General features: G+C 50.5%; 1 protein-coding gene across 2 annotated transcripts in view; it reads left to right on the top strand.

The window, feature by feature from the left end:
- Positions 1-6,408: 6,408 nt before the first annotated feature.
- LOC112117220 (protein PML-like) overlaps positions 6,409-20,255 on the top strand; it is a 37,262-nt gene continuing 23,415 nt past the window's right edge. The window contains exons 1-4 of one of the 2 annotated variants that reach the window (XM_024215139.2): positions 6,409-6,532; positions 9,165-9,649; positions 14,276-14,856; positions 16,036-16,097. In XM_024215139.2, the coding sequence (XP_024070907.1) occupies positions 6,527-6,532; positions 9,165-9,649; positions 14,276-14,856; positions 16,036-16,097 (1,134 nt within the window). In that variant the 5' untranslated portion in view covers positions 6,409-6,526. Of the gene's footprint in view, positions 6,533-9,164; positions 9,650-14,272; positions 14,857-16,035; positions 16,098-20,255 lie in introns of both variants that reach the window. The other variant, XM_024215138.2, reaches the window with a different exon arrangement.

The following is a 20,255-nucleotide window of genomic DNA, read 5'->3' as shown; positions in this document are numbered from 1 at the left end:
TTCTCAGTTGCCAAATCACCCCCTGGGGTCACCTATGCCCCCCCCCCCCCGTGGGTGGCCCCCCCCCCCCCCCCACCACCACCCATTCCTTGTTTCCTGAAACGGCCCTATGGGGAGAGACTCCAGCCCCAGGTTCTCAGCACTGGTGTGAGGCAGCAGCCGCTCCTCAGCTGTCTCTCTCTGCTTTTCCATGGGACGGGGAGGCTGGGGTGTGGGGAAGCTGGGCCGTGGGAAGAGAATCAGGGAGTTTCTGTAGCAAGGAGGTGCGGGGTTGCACTGGCAGAGGGTCCTGATTGGGCGGTCAGGTGGAGGCTGGCTCTGACACTGGGATTGATACAAACCTATCAAACAAAGGACCCACTCACCCCCAGCCTGAACCCCATTGTAGAGAAGGGGTTAAATTCTATGGAAACAAGGCCAACACCTGCCCAATAGGATCCCCAACCTGCTGCTTGTCATGGCTTTGTTCTGCTGGGGTGCTGCCCCCAAGGCTCCCCCCCTACCCACACCCGCAGAGCACTGGGTGGGGATTAAGTCATCCCTCTTCTGGGACAGGCCCCAGCCTGAGCACACAGCAGGAGCAGTGCTCCAGGCAGAGGGCTGGCAGTGGGCCCAACAAACAGCTCTTTTGGGGGTGCCCATCCTATGGCATGAGGCCAGAGGTCCAGCATGGGGGAAGGGCAATGGGCCTCATGTGGGGTTAGGGTGACCAGATGTCCGGATTTGGACCGGAACACCCAGTCAAAAAGGGATCCTGGCGGCTCCGGTCAGCACCACTGACCGAGCCGTTGGCTGTTCAGTTGGCGGCGCCGCCGTGCCGCATAGCAGGGCTGACATACTCCCTGCTAGCTGCCACGCTGTGCAGCTCCTGGGTCAGGAAGCAGCCAGCATGTCCGGCTCCTAGTCTTAGGGGCAGCCAGGGGGGTCCACATGCTGTCCCGCCCCCTGCCCGCAGGCGCAGCTCCCATTGGCTGGGTCAGGGCAGTGGAGGAACTAGCGCAACTCGCAAGCGCTCAGCAGGTGGCTGTTGAGGGGTCACGTGGCACACGCCTCTCTCACTGCTGCCCGTCCCTCTTCTCCTCGCGCTCTTTGTGTGGCTAGGCTCAAGTTGCGCTGCGTGCCCTGTGGCGAACCACGGTCTGTCTGTCACCCCATCGCCGGCATCCAGGAGTTCGAAGTATGTGTATCACCATCTCCAAGTGCTGGGAATGGGGCTGCACCCCCATCCCGCTCACTGCATCCCTCCCAGTCCCATCCCCACACCCCCATCACTGCATCCCTCCCCGTCCCAACCCCCCTGTACCTCCATCCCCCGTCACTGCATCCCTCCCTGTCCCAACCCCCTTGCACCCCCATCCCCCTCACTGCATCCTTCCCTATCCCCTCCCCGCCCCCCTCACTGCATCCCTCCCCCGTCCCATCCTGTCCCCCAAACCTACCTATCCCAGGCCTGTACCCCTTTCAGTGCTCTCCCACCCATCCTCTCCACCTCCCAGAGCTGCCACCCCCATGTTCCTCACCCCCCACAGCTCTGCACCCCATTCACCTCCATAGACTGCTGCACTCCTATTATGTCCCTATACACCCCTGTGTCCCCCCACATCCTCATACACCTGTAGCCTTCTGCCTCCCCCTGCATCCCCATCCACCGCACATACCCCCCCACACCCCGTCCTCTCTCCTTCACTGCCCCCTCTCACTCCCATCCTGCTTTCATCCTTGGCCTCTTTCCCTCCCCATCCTCTCTCCTCTACCCCCACCCCCATCTTTTCCCCTCCAGCCCACCCTCCTCCCTTCCCAGCTGGGTGATTTAGGCAACCCCTGGAAAAGTGTACGAACAAGTGTGTCTGTGTAGGCAAGTGTGTGCATGCATGCATTATATGTGTGCAAGAGACTGTGTGTCTTTGTGTAGGGAGGTGTGTGTATTGTCGCATGTGTGTATATCTGTGTGAATAAAATTTGCAGCCTAACTCTTTGATTTTTATTCCTTTTGCTGGCTTGCCACAAAAAAATTGATGACATAAAATATGTGTGTATTCATTTCATAAGTTTTTAAAAGAGACAGGAACTCTAGAAGTTATGTATTATTTCTTAAAAAGTGAATGTTGTTGACTAGGAATTGCAGAAGGGCCAATGTATCACACATTTCTCCCCACCTTTGTCTAGCTACATTATAAATTCTTTGTTGCAGATTCTCTCTTTTTATGTGTATGTCCAGCACCTACCAACCCAGAACCCTGATCTTAGTTGGGGTCTCTAGGCACTAAACAACAATTGTAACATTAAATAATGTGGAAGCATATGTGTTAGTGCATACTAGATGTGTACACATGAATACACGTGTGTATCTGCAGGTAGGTGTGGACGTCAGTTTCTACAGATTTATTTATCTAGGTGTCTGGACAGATGTGCATTTCTGTGGTTGTGCTCTATGGATTTGTATTTGGGCTTCAGGAGTGGGCCTTTAATGGACCCATTGCAGCTGTGATAATGTGTGGTCCTAATTCCACAGATAAAATTACAATAACTTTAGTGAACAAAAAACATGGAGCTGGTTACAAAAAATGGGAAGAGGGGAGGGAAAGAATCATGAAAACCTTTGTGAAATTTCATTTTTTTAAAAATTACCTTTTTTAACTATTTTGCTGCCAGCTTTAGCGTCCTGTAACAAATAAAACCTGAACATAGCATAACACATCTGTCAAAACAATAAATATGCCTGTTTGGGCCTTGCAGTGAAAATGAGCACGTGAGAGAGGGTGGGGGAGAGCAAGTGTCGGAGGGAGGGGGGATGGAGTGAATGGGGCGGGGCCTTGGGAAGGGGTGGGGTGGGGCCTCAGGGAAGAGGCGGGGCAGTGGGCAGGGCAAGGCTGCTCGGTTTTCTGGAATTAGAAATTTGGCAACCCTATCTGGGGTTTGCCTTAATCTAGGTAGTGGTGCCCACAGAGATACCAAGGGTTGGCTGTCCTTAATAGTGAGATTTACAGCCTCAAAGAGTAAGAATTTCCAGGAGTGTGTCAGGTCATTGCTTATTACAGGGACTCTCTTTTTTGCTCCTTGGTGACATCCAATAGTCCAGGCTTTTAATCCAACCAGCACTTAATAACTTTTTTAAATGTACACTGCTTAATTTTGCATCTGAAACACTTCAATGTCCTAGCTCATACTAATGTCTAGGGCAGGTGAGAATTCTCCATGCAATAAGAACACAAGAATGTCCATACTGGGTCAGACCAAAGGTCCATCAAGCCCACTATCCTGTCCTCTGACAGTGGCCAATGACAGGTTATCATCAAGTGATCCATGCCCTGTCACCCAATCCCAGCTTCTGGCAAACAGAGGCTAGGGACACCATTTCTGCCCATCCTGGCTAATAGCCATTGATGGACCTATCTTCCATGAATCTTTCTAGCTCCCTTTTGAACCCCGTTATAGTACTGGCCTTCACAACACCCTCTGGCAAGGAGTTCCAGAGGTTGACAGTGCATTGTGTAAAAAAATACTTTCTTGTGTTTGTTTTAAACCTGCTACCTATTAATTTCATTTAGTGGCCCCTTGTTCTTGTATTATGAGAAGGAGTAAATAACACTTCCTTATTTACTTTCTCTATACCACTCATGATTTTATAGACCTCTATCATATCCCCCCTTAGTCGCCTCTTTTCCTAGCTGAAAAGTCCCAGTCTTATTAATCCCTCCTCATACGGAAGCCGTTCTATACCCCTAATCATTTTTGTTGCCCTTTTTGAACCTTTTCCAATTCCAATATATCTTTTTTGAGATGGGGCGACCACATCTGCATGCAGTATTCAAGGTGTGGGCGTACCATGGATTTATACAGAGGCAATGTGATATTTTCTGTCTTATTATCTATCCCTTTCTTGACGATTCCCAACATTCTGTTTGCTTTTTTGACTGCCGCTGCACATTGAGTAGATGATTTCAGAGAACTATCCACAATGACCCAAGGATCTCTTTCTTGAGTGGTAACAGCTAATTTAGACCCCATCATTGTAAATGTATAGTTAGGATTATGTTTTCTAATGTGCATTACTTTGCATTTATCAACATTAAATTTCATCTGCCATTTTGTTGCCCAGTCACCCAGTTTTGTGAGATCCTTTTGTAGCTCTTCACAGTCTGCCTGGGACTTAACTATCTTGAGTAGTTTTGTATCATCTGCAAATTTTGCCACCTCACTGTTTACTCCTTTTTCCAGATTGTTTATGAATATGTCAAATAGGACTGGGCCCAGTACAGATCCCTGGGAGACACCTCTATTTACCTCTCTCCATTCTGAAAACTGACCATTGTCACCGCCTGAGGGCTCGAGGCGGACTTCAAATGGTCCGTTGGCCCGGTGTGCTTAGCACCAATAAAGACACCGAGGGGAGAAAGCAAGCCAAGTTTATTTCAGAGCTCTGAAATGGCACTAGGAGACCAGCATGTCTCAAATCCAGTGCAACAAATACAAATAACTTTTACCTTTTTATACCCCAAGCTGTTTCTGTGTAAGTTTTTGTCTGTTAACTCCCTCTTACTACTCCCACCCCTCCCTTCTCTAGCCGTTACAATTAGAAAAGTTCCCATACGCCTGCTTATCTTTCGGCCTTGCAAGGCCTGTTTACAGCAGCTGCCTGCTAGAAAAGCTGACCCTTACATTTCTACTTCAGCCTGTAAGCAGTTTAGCCCAGAAGTAGGTGAGAGTTCACAAGATGGAGTCTGGGGGTTCAAATAGGCCCAGAGCAAAAGAGCTTCATCGACACTTTGGCCTTCCACTCTCCCGAGTTACCTGGTAGCTATGCCCAGTGGCCCCCAACACCATTTAGTCCTACCCTTTGTTTCCTATCTTTTAACCAGTTACCAATCCATGAGAGAACATTCCCTCTTATCCCATGACCGCTTATTTTGCTTAAGAGCCAATGCAAACCAGTGGATTTTAACAATTATTTGCTGGTTGGAATAAAAACCTGGATGGTTGGAGATCCCAGAAGACATGAATTTGTCCAGTGTGGCTTAAATTTTGAACTGTATTTTGCAGAACCCGCAGACTTTCAAAAGTCCTGCTTGTTTTTTGGGCAAACTCATTTTCTTAACTGTCAAATATTCACACACACACACCCCTCCTGCATAGCCTCCTCTCAAGGCGGGCCTGTAGTCTCCATAGTTACCACAGTAGGTGAGCTTGGAAAGCAGTTTTATAAGCACTAGGCCCAGTGCCTGAGGGCCCGGATGTATTGTTGTTTATTGCAGCGCCTGAGTAAAAATATTATCTATTTACTCAAAATGAGTAAGATAAGCTTAGGAATGTGGGTGGAGAAAGAGATAGCATGCTAATGAGTGAGGATTATACCCAATGAGTGAGACTTGGCATGTATGTGCCCAGCATCCCCAGCACATAGGATGGAGATTCAAGTGATTGAGCGCAGCAGGACACTTGACAAACACAGACTCCTGGCATCCCCCCGGTGGATGGAGGGACTCTGATGGGGCACAGCCATCTGTTCTCATTGCCACACATGGGTCTGACCAGCAAGCATGGGCACAGGTAGAGTTACATATTTCAAGTTCCAAAATAGAGGACACTACCAGGGGGAAGAGGGAGGGGGAACTGGAGGGGTGGGTGTGTACTTGGAGGGAGGTATTTGGGGGTGCATGTGTAGTGGGAGGGGGTACTGAGGGGGTACCTGCAGTCTCATTCTCAAGGTGGAGGGCATGCCCAGGACACAGCGCCAGCCCGTCAGTGCCTCCCTGCAGGCCTCTCATCCGGGTGCGGAGCCAGGGCCTGGCCCTGTCACCCTTCTTGGCCAGGCTCTGAGGCCCCACGGCAGGACAGGCAGGCCAGCTGAAAGGCAATGGCAGCTCTGCTTACCTGGCAGGTCAGGCTGGGGCAGGTTATATGCTCAGTACCACATAGGCAGCAAATTCTGACAGGGAGCAATTTATGTTGCTGGCAGCTGCGGATGTATGGGAGGGAACAATCGGGGCATGGAGATAGCTCTTTCTGAGTTGCAAGGTCTGCTCTGCAAGGAAAAATCCCAGACATTGCCTCTTATTTGAAAAATCCTCCCGGACACAGATGGGCAGATCAAAAAAAAGAGGTCATGTCCAGGAAAACCCAGACTTATGGTAACCGTAGGCACAGGCAAGTCAGGGCCTTGCAGACCTCACTGCACCCAGCGGCCGGTACCATACTGGCTTCATTAGGGATGAGCCTGCTGCGCACTGACATGTTGGCATCCCAGGCAGGGCCCAGGCACAAGCACAGGCAGCCTACAAACAGGGAACTTGGCCTGTTCAGGCCCTGCAGCCAGCTGCTCCCTTCCCCCAACACTAGGTTGTACCGCCTTCCTTGGCAGCAGTGGAAACTTCCTGCAGCTCCTCCTCCCTGCAGGTCACACAGAGAAAATGAAACTAGCTGTGGCACTTCTGCTTCGCAGGAAGTTCCTTGTTACTCTCCCTTGGCCACAGCAGCAGATAGACTGTCCCCAGAGCTGTGGCAGGAGCTGGCTGTGCATCCGCTCTCAATGCAGGTATTTTATCTTTCACTCATCTTTGTATGATAGTGTGCCATTTGTTTCCCAGCTACACAGAGGGGGTGGGGGAATTCCTGCATGAGACAACCCCAGCTCCCCACTTTTTGGAGACCATTTCTGGGAGAGACCCACTTTGGGGGGCACACATCAGCATTGTGGCACAGCCTCAGCACATCACTGTCCTGTGACACCGTTGTGCCATGATGCGAGAGGGCAAAATGCTGTGGTTTCATGCACCCTTGTATTTCTGGAGGGTCCCCTTAACTTCCTGCACATGAGGCAGGCAGGCCGTGAATTTGGGGCTATCCCAGAAATATTGAGGAGGCTGGATCTAGTGCCCAGGATAGGACCATGGAGTTAGCTCTCAGAGCTGGCATCCTACTTGTGCATGTTCCTCTATTACTTGTCTGCTTCCCTCCCCAGCTGATATCCCAAATACCTGACAAAGTTGCATTGCAACTGACTTCAACAGGAACTGGCTGCTAGATTTTTCAACAACCACAAGCTGAAATGGGTCTCAAAAGCAGCCCACACCTCTGAAAACAGGCCCACACAACACCCCCTAGGATTTGTTGCACTTGTTGTTGCACTTGTTGCTGTGTCTATTCTATATTAATTCTTATGCTGTGCTCATTGCCATAGTATCTGAGCGCCTTTCAGCAGTGCATTAAGTGACTAACATATGTCATGTGGTGTTTGACACTAACACCGCCCCTCCAACAGATCTTAGTACAGAGGTGGACAGACTCACACGTGGCATGACAGTATGCTCGTGCTGAGAGGTAGCATCACAGCCCTACCTGGACTGAGATTCCTTTCTGCTGGGAGAGATGGCTCTCCTCCATCTCTTACCACTAAGGGATAATTGGAGTCCTCCTCCAAACTTTATCCAGGGCACACAGAGTCCAGCCTCTGCTTTAATAGCTGGTGACTAGTTGGCAGACACAGTGGGGAAGAGGGGTGAGATGGTTTTGTGGGAGTTGGGGAGTTGTGAGATCTCTGCATATTAACCCCTGGGTGGCTTGGGCGAGTCACTCAACCACGCTGTGTTTCAGTTCCCCATCTGCAAAATGGGGATAATAATATTTCCCTGCCTCCCAGGACTGGATAAAATAATCTCCCGTGGTGAGGTTTTATACTTGAGCAGTGGGGACACCCAGGAGAGATAGGCGTGCAGTGTTCTGTAATAAGCCAGTTTGCATGATGTTGAGGGCCATGAATTTGCAATATGTACTACATGCACTCATATGTTTGTTCGTAGTCTCGGCCGAGGTTCAGCCCTCAGCGCGGCTGTGGGGTATCCCACCGCCTCGCTCTGGTCTGCCGGCAGTCCTGGCCCGGCGGCAGTCTGGGATAACGGACACACGGTTAGGGGGCTCAGGCCCGTAAGCAGGGGCTGAGCCAATAGGTCCGAAAAGAGCCCCGAGCCCTCAATCAGGGCAGGGCAGTAATCACACAGTCTGGGGCTCCGGCCCTCAAGCAGGGGCTGAGTCAGTAGCTCGGAAAACCCAGGCCCTTAAGCAGGGGCTGAGGCAATGTCTATAGCAGCCCAGGCCCTAGGTCAGAGCGGGGCAACAATCAAGCAGTCAGGCAGAAACCCAGGTCTTTAAGCAGGGGCTGGGTCAGGGTTTGTAGCAGGTCCCAGCCTCTCTAGGCCAGGGGAAAAGGGGGAGTCTGCCACCCAAGGAGTGGGTGGCAGGGGGGACGCAGGCCCTCCCACTCCACTGCGTCCCAGCCCGGGGCCCTAGCAGCGGCAGAAACCCGCTGCTGTCAGTGGGGATCCTGGCCGCAACACACTGACATCGGCTTTGGCAGTGCAGCAGCCAGACTGGGGTCGGCTGCCCCCGGGCTACTTCCACACTCCCCCTCGTATGGTACCTGGGCCGTCCTAGTGTCCTCGGTGCTCTCCACCAGCATCGGCTCCTCAGGGTACCGGGTGAAGGGCAGGCTCGGCTCCTCCTCGGGGTAGCTGGCACGGGGCAGGCTTGGCCAGTCCTCCTCAGGGTAGCGGGCGAGAGGTAAGCTTGGCAGGTCTGGTAAGTCAGCAGGCCAGTCGCGGCCTGCGGCTGTCTCCCAAGCGGGAGCTCGGCCAGAGACGTCTGCTCTCTCCGCCGGCGTGGGCTCCACTGAGCTCTGCAGGCGGGCTTTTATACTTCCGGGTCGGGGCCGTAACCTCTGAAGGGCGGGCGCCGGACCCGGTGGCTCCGCCCACGTTGGTATTAGGGGAGGTTCGGCCCTCAGCGGGGCTGTGGGGTATCCCACCGCCTCGCTACAGTGTAATATTCAGGGGCAGGATCCTGCAGCCTCCAGTAGGGTGCCTCTAGCCCTGGTCCATCCCATCATACAGGCCATATACCACACAGCACAACACTTCATAGTTCCCTTTGTTCCCCTTCACTCTTCCTCAAAACACAGAAACAAGGGGATGCCTGGGGAAATTGAAAGGTGGCAAATTTAAAATGGATAGAAGGGATTTAAAAAAAAAATACACTACATGGTTAGCTTGGAATATTATTACTGTTACATAGAGACATCTTTCCTCCCCGCTCCCCTCCCCCATCACTCACTGGGTCTCTCAGCAGAGCAGCACAGCATTGGTGACCCCCCAGGGTCTCTCTCTCTCCCAAAGGTGATGGAGGAAGAATTTCAGTTCCTGCTTTGCCAGGGGTGCCGGAAAGAACCCAGGAATCCCAAGCTCCTGTCCTGCCTTCACACTTTGTGCACCAACTGCCTGGAAGAGAACAAGCCCGTTGGCCAGTGCCCCATCTGCCAGGCTCCCATCCCACAAGTCAGTGGGATCCCAGACCAGGACAACCTGCTCTTCGCCAATCTGCAGGCCAAGCTGAGCACCTACCAGAAGATTGTCAGCAGCAGCGACTTGGTCTGTGACCTCTGCAACGATCAGGCCGAGTTCTGGTGCTCTGAGTGTGAGGAATTCTTTTGTATCAGATGCTTTGAGGCCCACCAGTGGTTCTCAAAGAAAAAAAGCCATGAAACGAGGAAGGTGAGGGAGCTGAAGGCAGAATCTGCCAAACAGTTTCTGGAGGGAGCAAGGAAGTCCAGAATCCTCTTCTGTTCCAATCCCACCCACAATGACCAGAACTACATTACAAGGTAAGAACATCAACCTGCTATGATTTATTCCCATAAAGTTGTGAGCACATTGGAAAAGGGTATTGAGAGGGAGGGTCTGTGGTGAAGGCCAGGCCTGGGAGTCTAGGGAACTTAGGACCCTTTCTTCTTGCACCAAGATATGAAGGTAATGCCCATTGACTTCCGCAGGAGCTACTTGAGTCATGTAGCAAGAATATGGCCCTTGGGTTCTATTCTCAGCTCTTCCACTAACCCACTATGCGACCTTGGGCAAGTCACAGCTGTGATGTGTTGGACCCCTCTTCTGGGATGCCACCTGATGTACTGGGGTTTCACTGAGCCCCTCCTGCTCCACCAGCCTGGATTCCCTCTCCCTGTTTTGTTGAATTAGGCTCTCCAGCCTCTTGCAGCACACACACACAGAGGTTGGGCCACACCCAGCTGCAGACACAGACTGAAGTCAGCTCTGTGTGAGAGGATTCACCCAGCACTCACGTGCACACCCCCTTTGGGGAATAAACCCAAAATAATATTGTCTTGCGCTGTATAGAAAGATCTGCACAGCGTAAGCTCATAAAAATTCGCCCGCTCCCTCAATGTGAAGAGAAATATGCACAACTTCTTGCCCCCCCCCCCAGGTAGAAATTGCACAAACTGGGTTTAATAATAGACAAAACAAATTTATTAACTATAAAAGTGATTATAAGGGATAGCAAACACAGCAAAGCATATTACTGAGCAAATAAAACAAAATACACATACTAAGCGTAAGATCTTAAAGAGAGTAGTTTCAAAAAGTAATTTCTCACTCTAAATGTTATTTTAGGTAAGTTGCAGAGTTTTTGTAGCTTAGAGTTCCAGTTATTTCTTCTTACAGACTGGACCCTTGTCTCAGTCTGGACTCACCCCTCCCTTTCCCCTCAGGTTAGTTCCTTTGTCCCTTCAGGTACTTTCAGCAGTCCTTCTTCTTGGGTAGGCAATGGAGGAGAGTCAAGATCAACCTCCTCCCCAGCCCTTAAAAAGGATTTACCTAAGGCAGGAATCCTTTGTTTGATCCCCATCCACCTACAGTGGAAAAGTACCAGCAGTGTCCAAGGGGGTATTTTTCATCAGGTGACGTTATCACCTGACCTTGTAGTGTCAATCAGCATCCCAGGAAGCACCTCAGGAAGGTGGGAGATTAGTATCTTCAGAGTTCTATTGTCCTCCTCAAATGGGTCATTCAGGAGGATTGCCTACTGTCTGGTGGGTGTTCCTCCCATGTACACACACAGATGTAATTGTTACATAGTCAATATTCCTAACTTTAGATAGAGAAATGATACATGCATACAAACTGGATAATCACATTCAGTAAATCATAACCTTTCTAATGGTATCTTACATGAGCCATCTTGAATAAAGTATATCTTAGTTATGCCGTATTCATATCATAACCATCTTTCTATGCAGAATATGGGGTGTAACGTCACAACAGCCTCTTCCTGTGCCTCAGTTTCCCCATCTGTAAAATGAGGCCAGCTCTTTTTCAAGTGGCCTCTGCACATTCCCACCCTTGCTTCAGGGTGTCAGCAGATCGCGACAGGGGTCAGGCTGAAATTCACATCCCCCCTGCACCTCTAACAGTGCCTCAGGGCTGCTCTTCTGCAGGGACCTTGAAGGGGAGGGATAGCTTAGTGGTTTGAGCATTGGCTTGCTAAACCCAGGGTTGTGAGTTCAATCCTTGAGGGGGCCATTTAGGGCTCTGGGACAAAAACCTCCCTGGCGCAGCTGCTGCTGATCCTGCTACCGGAAGCCTGGGCTGTGGTGGCTCCACTTCTTCCCCTCCCTGCTGGGAGTGGGCTTCCGCAGGAAGAGTTTGCTTATTTATTATGCGCCATGCAAGTTCCCGGGCAGCTGAGGAGCTGGTATCTGCTACTCAGCTTCCCAGGTCCCTGGGACTCCCCAGGGAGAATACTGATGAACCCAGGAAGCTGAGTAGCAGATACCGCATCCTCAGCTGTCCCAGAACTTGCATGGCTCATATAAAAGCTCAGCATTCTCCGCCTAGCTGCTCCTCTCCAGCACTCTCCGCCCCCCTCTCTGGTGATCCCTGCCGCCACTCATCGGTTCCTCCTCTCTGCTCTGCTGGGCCCCCCTGCCGCCACTTACCAGTCCCTCCTCCTCCCCAACTCGACCTCCAATAGGAAGAGGGATGCGGCGGGTGGCAGGGGCAGGGGTTGTGTGGGAAGAAGGGGGAGCATGTGGGGAGGGGGGAGGAGAGGAGGGATGCACACAGGGAGGGAGATGACAAGGGAAGGGGGAGGGAGGAGGGACTAGCGAGCAGAGGTGGGGGGGGGCCTAGTGGGGACAGGGGACAGGATCAGTGAATAGTGGCTGTGGGGCCGAGCGGGGAGGAGGGGGGAAAGAGAAGAGGGTTGCATAGGGCGAGCAGGGGGGCCAAGAGGTGGGAGGACAGACTGGCGAGCAGCGGCAAGGGGACTGAGCAGGAAGTGGGGGAAGGAGGGACCGGTGAGCAGTGGCAGGGGCCCAAGTGGCAAGGAGGAGGGGGGGATGGAGAGGAGGGACACCTGCGGCAGGGGAGGAGGAGGTGGGCCTGGGGCAGAGTTGGGGTGCAGTGTGGGTGAGGCCACAGGCAGAAGAGGCGGGACAGGGAGCTAGCCTCACCGAGGGGAAGCTTCACCAGCCGATCATGCCTATAACACACATGTATAGTAATCTATTGCTGCCTGTACCAATCACTAATTAAATCCCTGGTTCTCTTAGAGGACAATGGTTTGATTATTCCTCCCATCTGCCCAGCCCTATTTCTTTGGTTGCCTGTAGCATTTTAAATCACACTTCGGGGTGGGATTCATTGGGATGTCGTCAAACTGAAAAGTGACGGGCATGAAAAGAAACAAGACTGGGCAAGAGGAGAGAGAATCTCACGTCACATTTCTCTGCATGCCTCAGATTTCCTCAGGCTCTAGGTGTCTGTATCCCAGACTCCACGGTTTTAACCTCAGAATGGGCCAGAATCGGATCCAATTTACACCATTATAAATGCAGAATGACTTCATTGTCACTGATGGGTTACGCTTGGCTTTATACCACTGTAACGGAGATCAGAATCTGGCCCGGTGAGATTACTGCAAATGAGAAGCATGTGTTGCATGGACATCCTGGATATTCTGTCTCCCTTACTCACTGGGTGCAGCTGGGCCAATGACTGCCAGCAACAGTGCAGCTGAAATCAGTGCTAAAATATTAGGGTAGATGGGACTAAGCCATTTTCACCACCAAGTCATGGAAATCTGCTCAGCATAACCTGCATGGTGAAAGTAGTGACTGAGCCCTGGGTATGCTGCAGCTGACACCATTAGTACCATTCCTGCAGCTGCACCAGTATGTCCTTGCAAGGAGGGCTGGTCCAGTGCTTAGGGGACTAGGCTAGGGCCTGGGAGATTGGGGGTGGGTGTCAAATCCCTGTTTCATCACAGATTGTGTGTGACCTTGGGGAAGTCTCTTAGCCTTTCTGTGCCTCGGCTGTTAATTTAGTTGGTACCTACAAGCAGTTGAGTGGGAGGAGAAATGGAATCAGAGAGGCAGGGACATACCATTTCTCATCAAGAGCGAATTGCCAACTTCTACAAACAGCTCCTAATGAATCACCTTGTAGATTCCAGCCCCTGGGTGGCTATGCTGGGCTGCAAATTTTCTTCATTCATCTTCTCTTTGGAGACTGTCCCTCTTCTGGACTCCCTGAAAAACAGAAGGCATCATCCTCAGCTGGTGTAAATCATCATGGCTCCATTGATTTCAGCACAACTATTCCCATTAACACCAGCTGAGGAGGATCTATCCCAGAGAATCTCTAAGGAATTCCCCAGAATGGGAAGGGAATTTCCATAGGATGCAGCTATTATCCCATTATGTCTCTGCCCTTTTTCTCTATGTGCCAGTAGGGAATGCTTTGGTTAGGGATATGCCAATGGCCAAATATTTGAATCAACCCTCATAAATCTGGCTGCCAGTGGGAAACTTTGGAGATCTTATTTCTCCTTCTCCTCTCCTCCACTTTTCACCTTTTCCCCTGCACCTCACATCACAATAGTATTGGGTGGGAAATGGTTTCCCATCCCACTAAAATCTTCGAGAGTTCAAAACTTTTTCCACATCCTGAATCGGGACAAAAAGTCAAAATCTCAATGAGTTTTCCAAACCAGAAAAGGTTTCTGTTTGCGTAAATCAAAACATTTTGTTTAATTTTTGATCTTTTTTTCGTTTTATAAAGCTCTCTCTTTTTTGACTGCAATTAGCTTGATTTTTTTTTTAAAGATTGTTTTGGACCAGAAAACCAGAATTTTTCATTTTGAAAATGTTGAAACTAACCCTTTTGAAACATTGCTTGACATTTTGCCGAGTCATGAAATTCGTTTACACCGATCCTGTTTGTGAACGGTTTCACTTGGGACTAATTGGCATTTTTTGACTAAAAAAAATTTATTTGAAAAAATCCCAACCAGCTCTAATCACGAGGCTCAGAATGTGGCTCCAACCAAAGGCCTTGCCCCAGCCCCAACTGTAGCCCAAGCAGTGGGTTGTGGAGAAGATGGACTTCTTAGGATGCATTCAAATTAAACTGTATTGTGTTTGCATCAGTAGTATCTACTGCAGAGGATGTTTAAAGCCTCTCTGCTGTTCCTGCGCGCTCCTGGATAGTGAGCACTCAAAACTCTACTGCAACATCCAGACGGAAATCGAGCGGCGGCAGGAGGAGCTGGGGAGCCTGAGCGAAGAGCTGAAGAGGAAGAAGGCCCACTTTGAAGATGTCTATAAAAGCCTGAAGGGCAAAGCTGACCACATAGACCAGGTGAGGACTGAAAACCAGGAGCTGATCCGAAAGAGAGTCGAACACATGGTGAAGCTGATCCGAGAGAAGGAGCAGGAGCTGCTGGAGATGGTGGACAGGCAGCACCGCCTGCGGAACGAGGACCTGGAGGGGAAGCTGAAGCAGATGGAAGCTGTGCTCAAAAGGATGGGGGCTGGTGAGCAGCTAGTGGAGAAGATGCATCTCTATGCATCGGACCAGGAAGTGATGGACATGCACCCCTTCATCAAGGAGTCCTTAGAGGAGCTCATGAAGCTGCAGCCTCTGGCAGTGGGAGCTAGTGTCCAGGCTGGAGACTTCGCCGAGTGTAAATCCAAACTCCAGGCTCTGTTTGAAAGAGTGACTGGGGAGAGAGGTAAGACGCTTTCACAGACCTGACCTATGTGGCTCCTGCTGGAGTGAGATAAGGTGGTGCTGGGTGGGCTGGAGGAATGGCTGCATGATGCCATGTCTGATTGGCATGCTAGATGGTCCTCATTGTACCACCTGCCCTGCCCTGCCTTGCTAACTACTAATTATTATACCTCGAAAATGGCGCAAACTATTTTCCCTCTTGCAAAATGCTCCCTGTGAAATCGGAGGAAGATGTTACACTTTGGGGCAGCTACATTAAAACCCACAAAATATCAGTGTCTCTCAAGAGTCCAGGAATTCTTTCCCTCTTTGCATAATTGACCCTCATTCAGCTAATGGTGCTCTAACTTTCAGGGTTCAGCCTCGGTCCCATTCTCCTGATTCCCCATCGCCCCATGCCATGGGTCCATCATTCCCACCAGTGCAAAGTGGGTGACAATAGCTCCCTTTCTGATTCCCTAGCCTTTTGCACCTACTGATGTAAAGGATGGCCTGAGGTGCAGGACAATGGAGAATCCAGCCTGTGCGCTCCAGTTTTGGGATTGCAATCCATAGCACTCCAACACGACTGGGCCCGCCCGTCAGCTAGCTGGATGACTTAAGAGCTAGGAGTTGCCCCTTCAGAATAGGAAGCTGTTTCCCAAAAGCAGGGCCTCAGTGTCTTGAAGGACTCAGGACCACCTCCTCCAGTTGAGGCCATTCCCACATCACTGCAAGTCAGGTGACAACTCTATGCTCTGTCCGAAAGCAGGCAGCCAGATTCACCCCTGGTGTAACTCCACTGCAGTCAGTTCCATCAGCAATGAGGTTGGGCTATTGGTAGCATCACTCAGTGGTTTCTGCCCCATCTCCCCATGCAGATATGAAGATTGTTAGCCAGGATTTTATGACGTGCTGGTTTTACTGCTGTGGTTCTGCTTGCTGGACTCCCGGCTAAGATCGCAGGCACCTACGTCCCTTGCTCATCCAGAAGCTAGCAGTTGGGCTTCTGATGAGGGATAGGGAATCAGAATGAGAAGCAAGCCAGATCTTAGAGTTACAAGCCTTTCGCAAAGGCCACTTCCAGCTCAGCTGCTTGCAGGGCATGGGGACACTCTGCTGACACTGTAACCAGGAATCTAGGAGTATTTTCACTGCCTCTGAGAACAGCCCCGCCCAGCTCAATCTTTCTCCTTCGTAGATGCTGCCTTCTGCGCTGCCCCAGCAGCTCCAGTGACTGAAGTGTCTTCAGCTAAGGACTGGGTGAGAGGAGCTATTTGCGTTTGCCCTTATCAAAGGGGTAGGGGAGGGCTCCTGCCATGCCAAGGGCTTGGGGGGCGCTGATTCTGTAGTTGCTCCCACCTGCCGCACTGGCTTAGTTTACATGCATGATGGGGGGTAAGGAGTGCTGAGCAGGACTAGGAGTGCGGAGGGTACGCGATTCTGCACTGATGGGAGCGTGGCTGCCGTGTCCCTCCCATTAAGTGCTAGCAGGGGAAAGGCCGAAGGAGGGGAGCATGGCACCTCATTGTGCTGAAGCCCGTGTGTGAGATTCTGTCCAGACACCTAATAACAGAGATCCCCCGGGGACCTTCACCACCGTGCAGTTCTACTCCATGACATTCTGTCTTTGTCCCCGTCTCCCACCCTTGGGGACAGGTCTGTTTCATGCTTCTACCTTCATCTGGAAGAGCCCCCCCCCCCCTTCTGCCCACATTCAGAGACCTCTCCCTCTTTTCTTCCACATCCCTTCTTCCCACCCCGTTCTGTCACCACCCCCCATTCGCTGGCCAGCCGCTGCTCTGCCTGCTCCACCTCTCACTGGTTGGTCTCTGTAACGGGGTCACACACCCCATACTGAGCCTAGGCAGAAGGGAATGGAGAGTCTTTCCTGCTTACAGGCAATAAGCTTGATCACACACCTGCATAGGTGGCTGCCAGAACTGCCAACCCTGGAGACAGGCAGCCACACCTGTGACCAAGAGAGAAAATGACCCGGTATAATGAGGAGAGAACAGAGAGGGAGAAAGAGGCAGAAAGGCCTAAGATAGTCAAGGGGCTACAGACCCACACCAGGCAGCGTCTGAGAAAGCATCCAGGAGACAGAAAGAGAGTGCATGCCCTGGAGTTGAAGGGCTGATAGAGTCAGTTTAAGGAGGGAGTTCATGGACTGATCTGATTGAAAACAAACTGAAGAGGGTCAGTTAGGAGAAGCTGGGACCCCTAGAAAGGCCACACAAAGAGGTGGTGACATCCCATGGAGGCTGTAACTTCCTTTAGACCAGAGCCTGGCCTGGCTTTGTGCTTCGCAAAGCGCTGTAGCCCAATGGTGGCCCTATATAAACAACTAAGGAGACAGAGAAGCACATTTGGATGGGTGGTCCATGAGGTGACATCGTGCCTTCATGGTGTCAAGGAGAGATAGTGTAGCCTAGTGGATAGAGCACTGGATGGGGATTCAGGAGATTAGGGTTCTATTCTTGGTTCTGCGGCTGGGTGACCTTGGATATGTCACTTTCCTCTTTCTGTGCCTCAGTTTCCCCATCTGTAAAATGGGGATAATGCTCCTCTGTAAAGAGCTTTGAGATCTGTTGATGAAAAGCACCACATAGCAGCTAGGTATTCTAATGCCATTGACTTTAGTGGGGCCAGAATGTCACCCATAGGATTAAGGCCTGCAGAGACCATTAGATCATCTCATCTGACCTCCTGCACAGCCCAGGCCAGAGCATTACACTTCATGATGCTGACTTGTGCTCCTCTTCTTGTAATTGAGGCAGGGGCAAGTTGAGGCCTGTGCCAGCCTGTTATTCCCGACCTCTCCAGGGCTGCTTGCAGCAGCATGCGCTCCCCACAGTTGAACAGGTACTATGGCACATATGCCCCCTTTGTTCAGCCAATCACCATTTAGCCCTGTGCCTGGTAGTTTTTCACTATGACTCCAGCCAAATCTTTAGTGGTCGCTCCCTCTAGGGGTGGTGAAATGTCTAGTGACGCAGGACCCTGGTAACTATAGAAAAGGGTCAGCTGTCTCCAGCCCCTTGGGGTTCAGACCCCTTTAAACCACAGCATTTAACCCCTCTGCTGGGGTGTGTAGGGGAACCCAGACCCACCCACTCCTCTTGTTTCCAGTCCATGGACCCTATTTGAAGCATTTAGAACTGGTTTCTCGCAGCTGGCTTCCAGAAATTAAAAGGAACAGTCACAAAAGTGAAATGCCTGCAAGCTGCATGGATACTATTTAAAAACACCATAAGAGAGGTTCAAACTAAATGTAGACCCCAAATCAACAACAACAACAAAACAGTAAGAGGACCAAAAAAGTGCCACCACGGCTAAACAACACAGTAAAAAATGTGGTAAAAGTTTAATTGGACAGGCCAAAAAAAAAATTGAAGAGTAACTAGCAAAAGACAGAAAAACTAATAGCAAAAAAAAATCGTAAGTACATCAGAAGCAGGAAGGCTGCCAGACAATCAGTAGGCCACTGGATGATCAAGGTGCTACAGGAGCACTCCAGGAAGTCAAGCCCCGTGTGGAGAAGCTAAATGAATTCTTTGCACCGGACTTAACTGCAAAGGATGTGGCCTCCCACACCTGAGCCATTCTTTTTAGATTACCAATCTGAGGAACTGTCCCAGATTTCGGTATCAGTAGAGGAGGCTTTGGAACAAATTTTTAAATTTAACAGTAATAAGTCACCAGGATCAGATGGTATTCACTCAAGAGTTCTGAAGAAACTCAGATATGAAATTGTAGAATTTCTAACTGTGGTATGTAACCTAATGCTTAAATCAGCCTCTGTACCAGATCACAGGAGGATTGCTAATGTAACACAGATTTTTTTTAAAGGCGCCAGAGGTGATCCTAGCAATTACAGACCCTGTCTACACTGGCAAGTTACTGCACAATAAAGCAGCTTTCTGCGGTGTAACTCCTGAGGTGTATACACTGCCAAGCCACTTAGTGCACAGAAACTCCTCAGTTGCAGTGTTGCAAAAAACCCACCTCGATGAGGCTGTGTCTACACTGCCACTTTCAGTGCTAAAACTTTAGTCGTTCAGGGGTGTGAAAAAAAAAACCCTGAGCAACAAAAGTTTTAGTGCTGAAAAGCGCCAGTATAGACAGTGCTTTATCGCCGGGAGCCACGTTCGGGGTGGGGATTTTTTTATCGCCAGGAGAGCTCTCCCCCCGGCAATAAAGCATGTCTACACAGCGCATGTCACAGCGCTGCCACAGCAACGTGGGTAGTGTAGACATAACCTGAGAGTCCTAAGCCTTAAAGCACAGAGGCTCCAGCGCTGTATTGGCAGTGTAAACACATTACAGTGCAGAAAGCAATCAATTGGCCTCTGGAAGGGTCCCATAATCCCTCAAATGACCGCTCTGCTCATTGTTTTGAACTTGGCTGCCCTGGAGACATGTACCCCTCCCCTTTCAAAGCTCTGTTTCTGACAGCCATTGCATGCTGTGCTGATCTGCTCTGGGACACAAAGCAAACCATTGATGTGGAACGCTCGTGCTGTTGAACACAGAGGCAGGTGTATGTGTCTGTGTGTGAGAAAGAGCGAGAGACAGAGACAGATTGCTGTGCAGAGAGCTTGGGAGGAAGGCAGGGGCTGATGGCGGGGGTTCCCCCTCCCTCTGCCTCAGAACTTGTTCCTTCCTGCCGCTGCCTGAACTTACAAGACAGCAAGCTGACACACTCTCTGTCCCTCAATACACACTGTCTCTCCTCCCCTCCATACACACACACAATCCCTGTCACACACTCTCCCACTCCACCCCCCACTTCTGTTGAAAAGCAGCTGGCAATGTAGTAGGATGCCCATGGAACATTGGGATTGGGAAACCTGCATCATGTGATGCTGTGCCTGCCCCATGAAGCATTGCGAACCCTTCCCAAAGCACCCTGCAGCTAGCTACACAGTGGGATAGCTACCACAGTGCACTGCTCTCTTTGCCGTTGCAAGAGCTGCTAATGTGGATGTGCTCCACCGTCACAAAGAGCACAGTCTGGACAGCAGTTTAATTCCAATACTTTAATAAAAGTGGTATACCTTGTTGTGCAGAAACTTGCCAGTGTAGACATACCCACAGGCTTGTAAGCCTAACTTCAGTACCAAGCAAACTGGCTGAAATTATAGTAAAGAAGAGAATTATACATGAACACAATATGTTGGGAAGAGTCAACCTGGCTTTTGTAAAGGGAAATCATTAGAATTCCTTGAGTGTATCAACAAGCATATGGACAAAGGTAATCTAGCTGATATAGTGTACTTGGACTTTCAGAAAGCCTTGGCCAAAGTCCCAAACCTAAAGCTCTTAAGCAAAGTAAACAGTCATGGGATAAGAGGGAAAGTCCTCTCATGGATCAGCAACTGGTTAAATGACAGACAACAAAGGGTAGGACTAAGTGGT

This window comes from Terrapene carolina, unplaced genomic scaffold (genome assembly GCF_002925995.2).
Source record: "Terrapene carolina triunguis isolate 2854851 unplaced genomic scaffold, T_m_triunguis-2.0 Scaffold67, whole genome shotgun sequence".
NCBI classification, from domain to species: Eukaryota; Metazoa; Chordata; order Testudines; family Emydidae; genus Terrapene; species Terrapene triunguis.
Note: the sequence above shows the minus strand (reverse complement) of the source record. Positions and strands in the feature narration are given on the sequence as shown.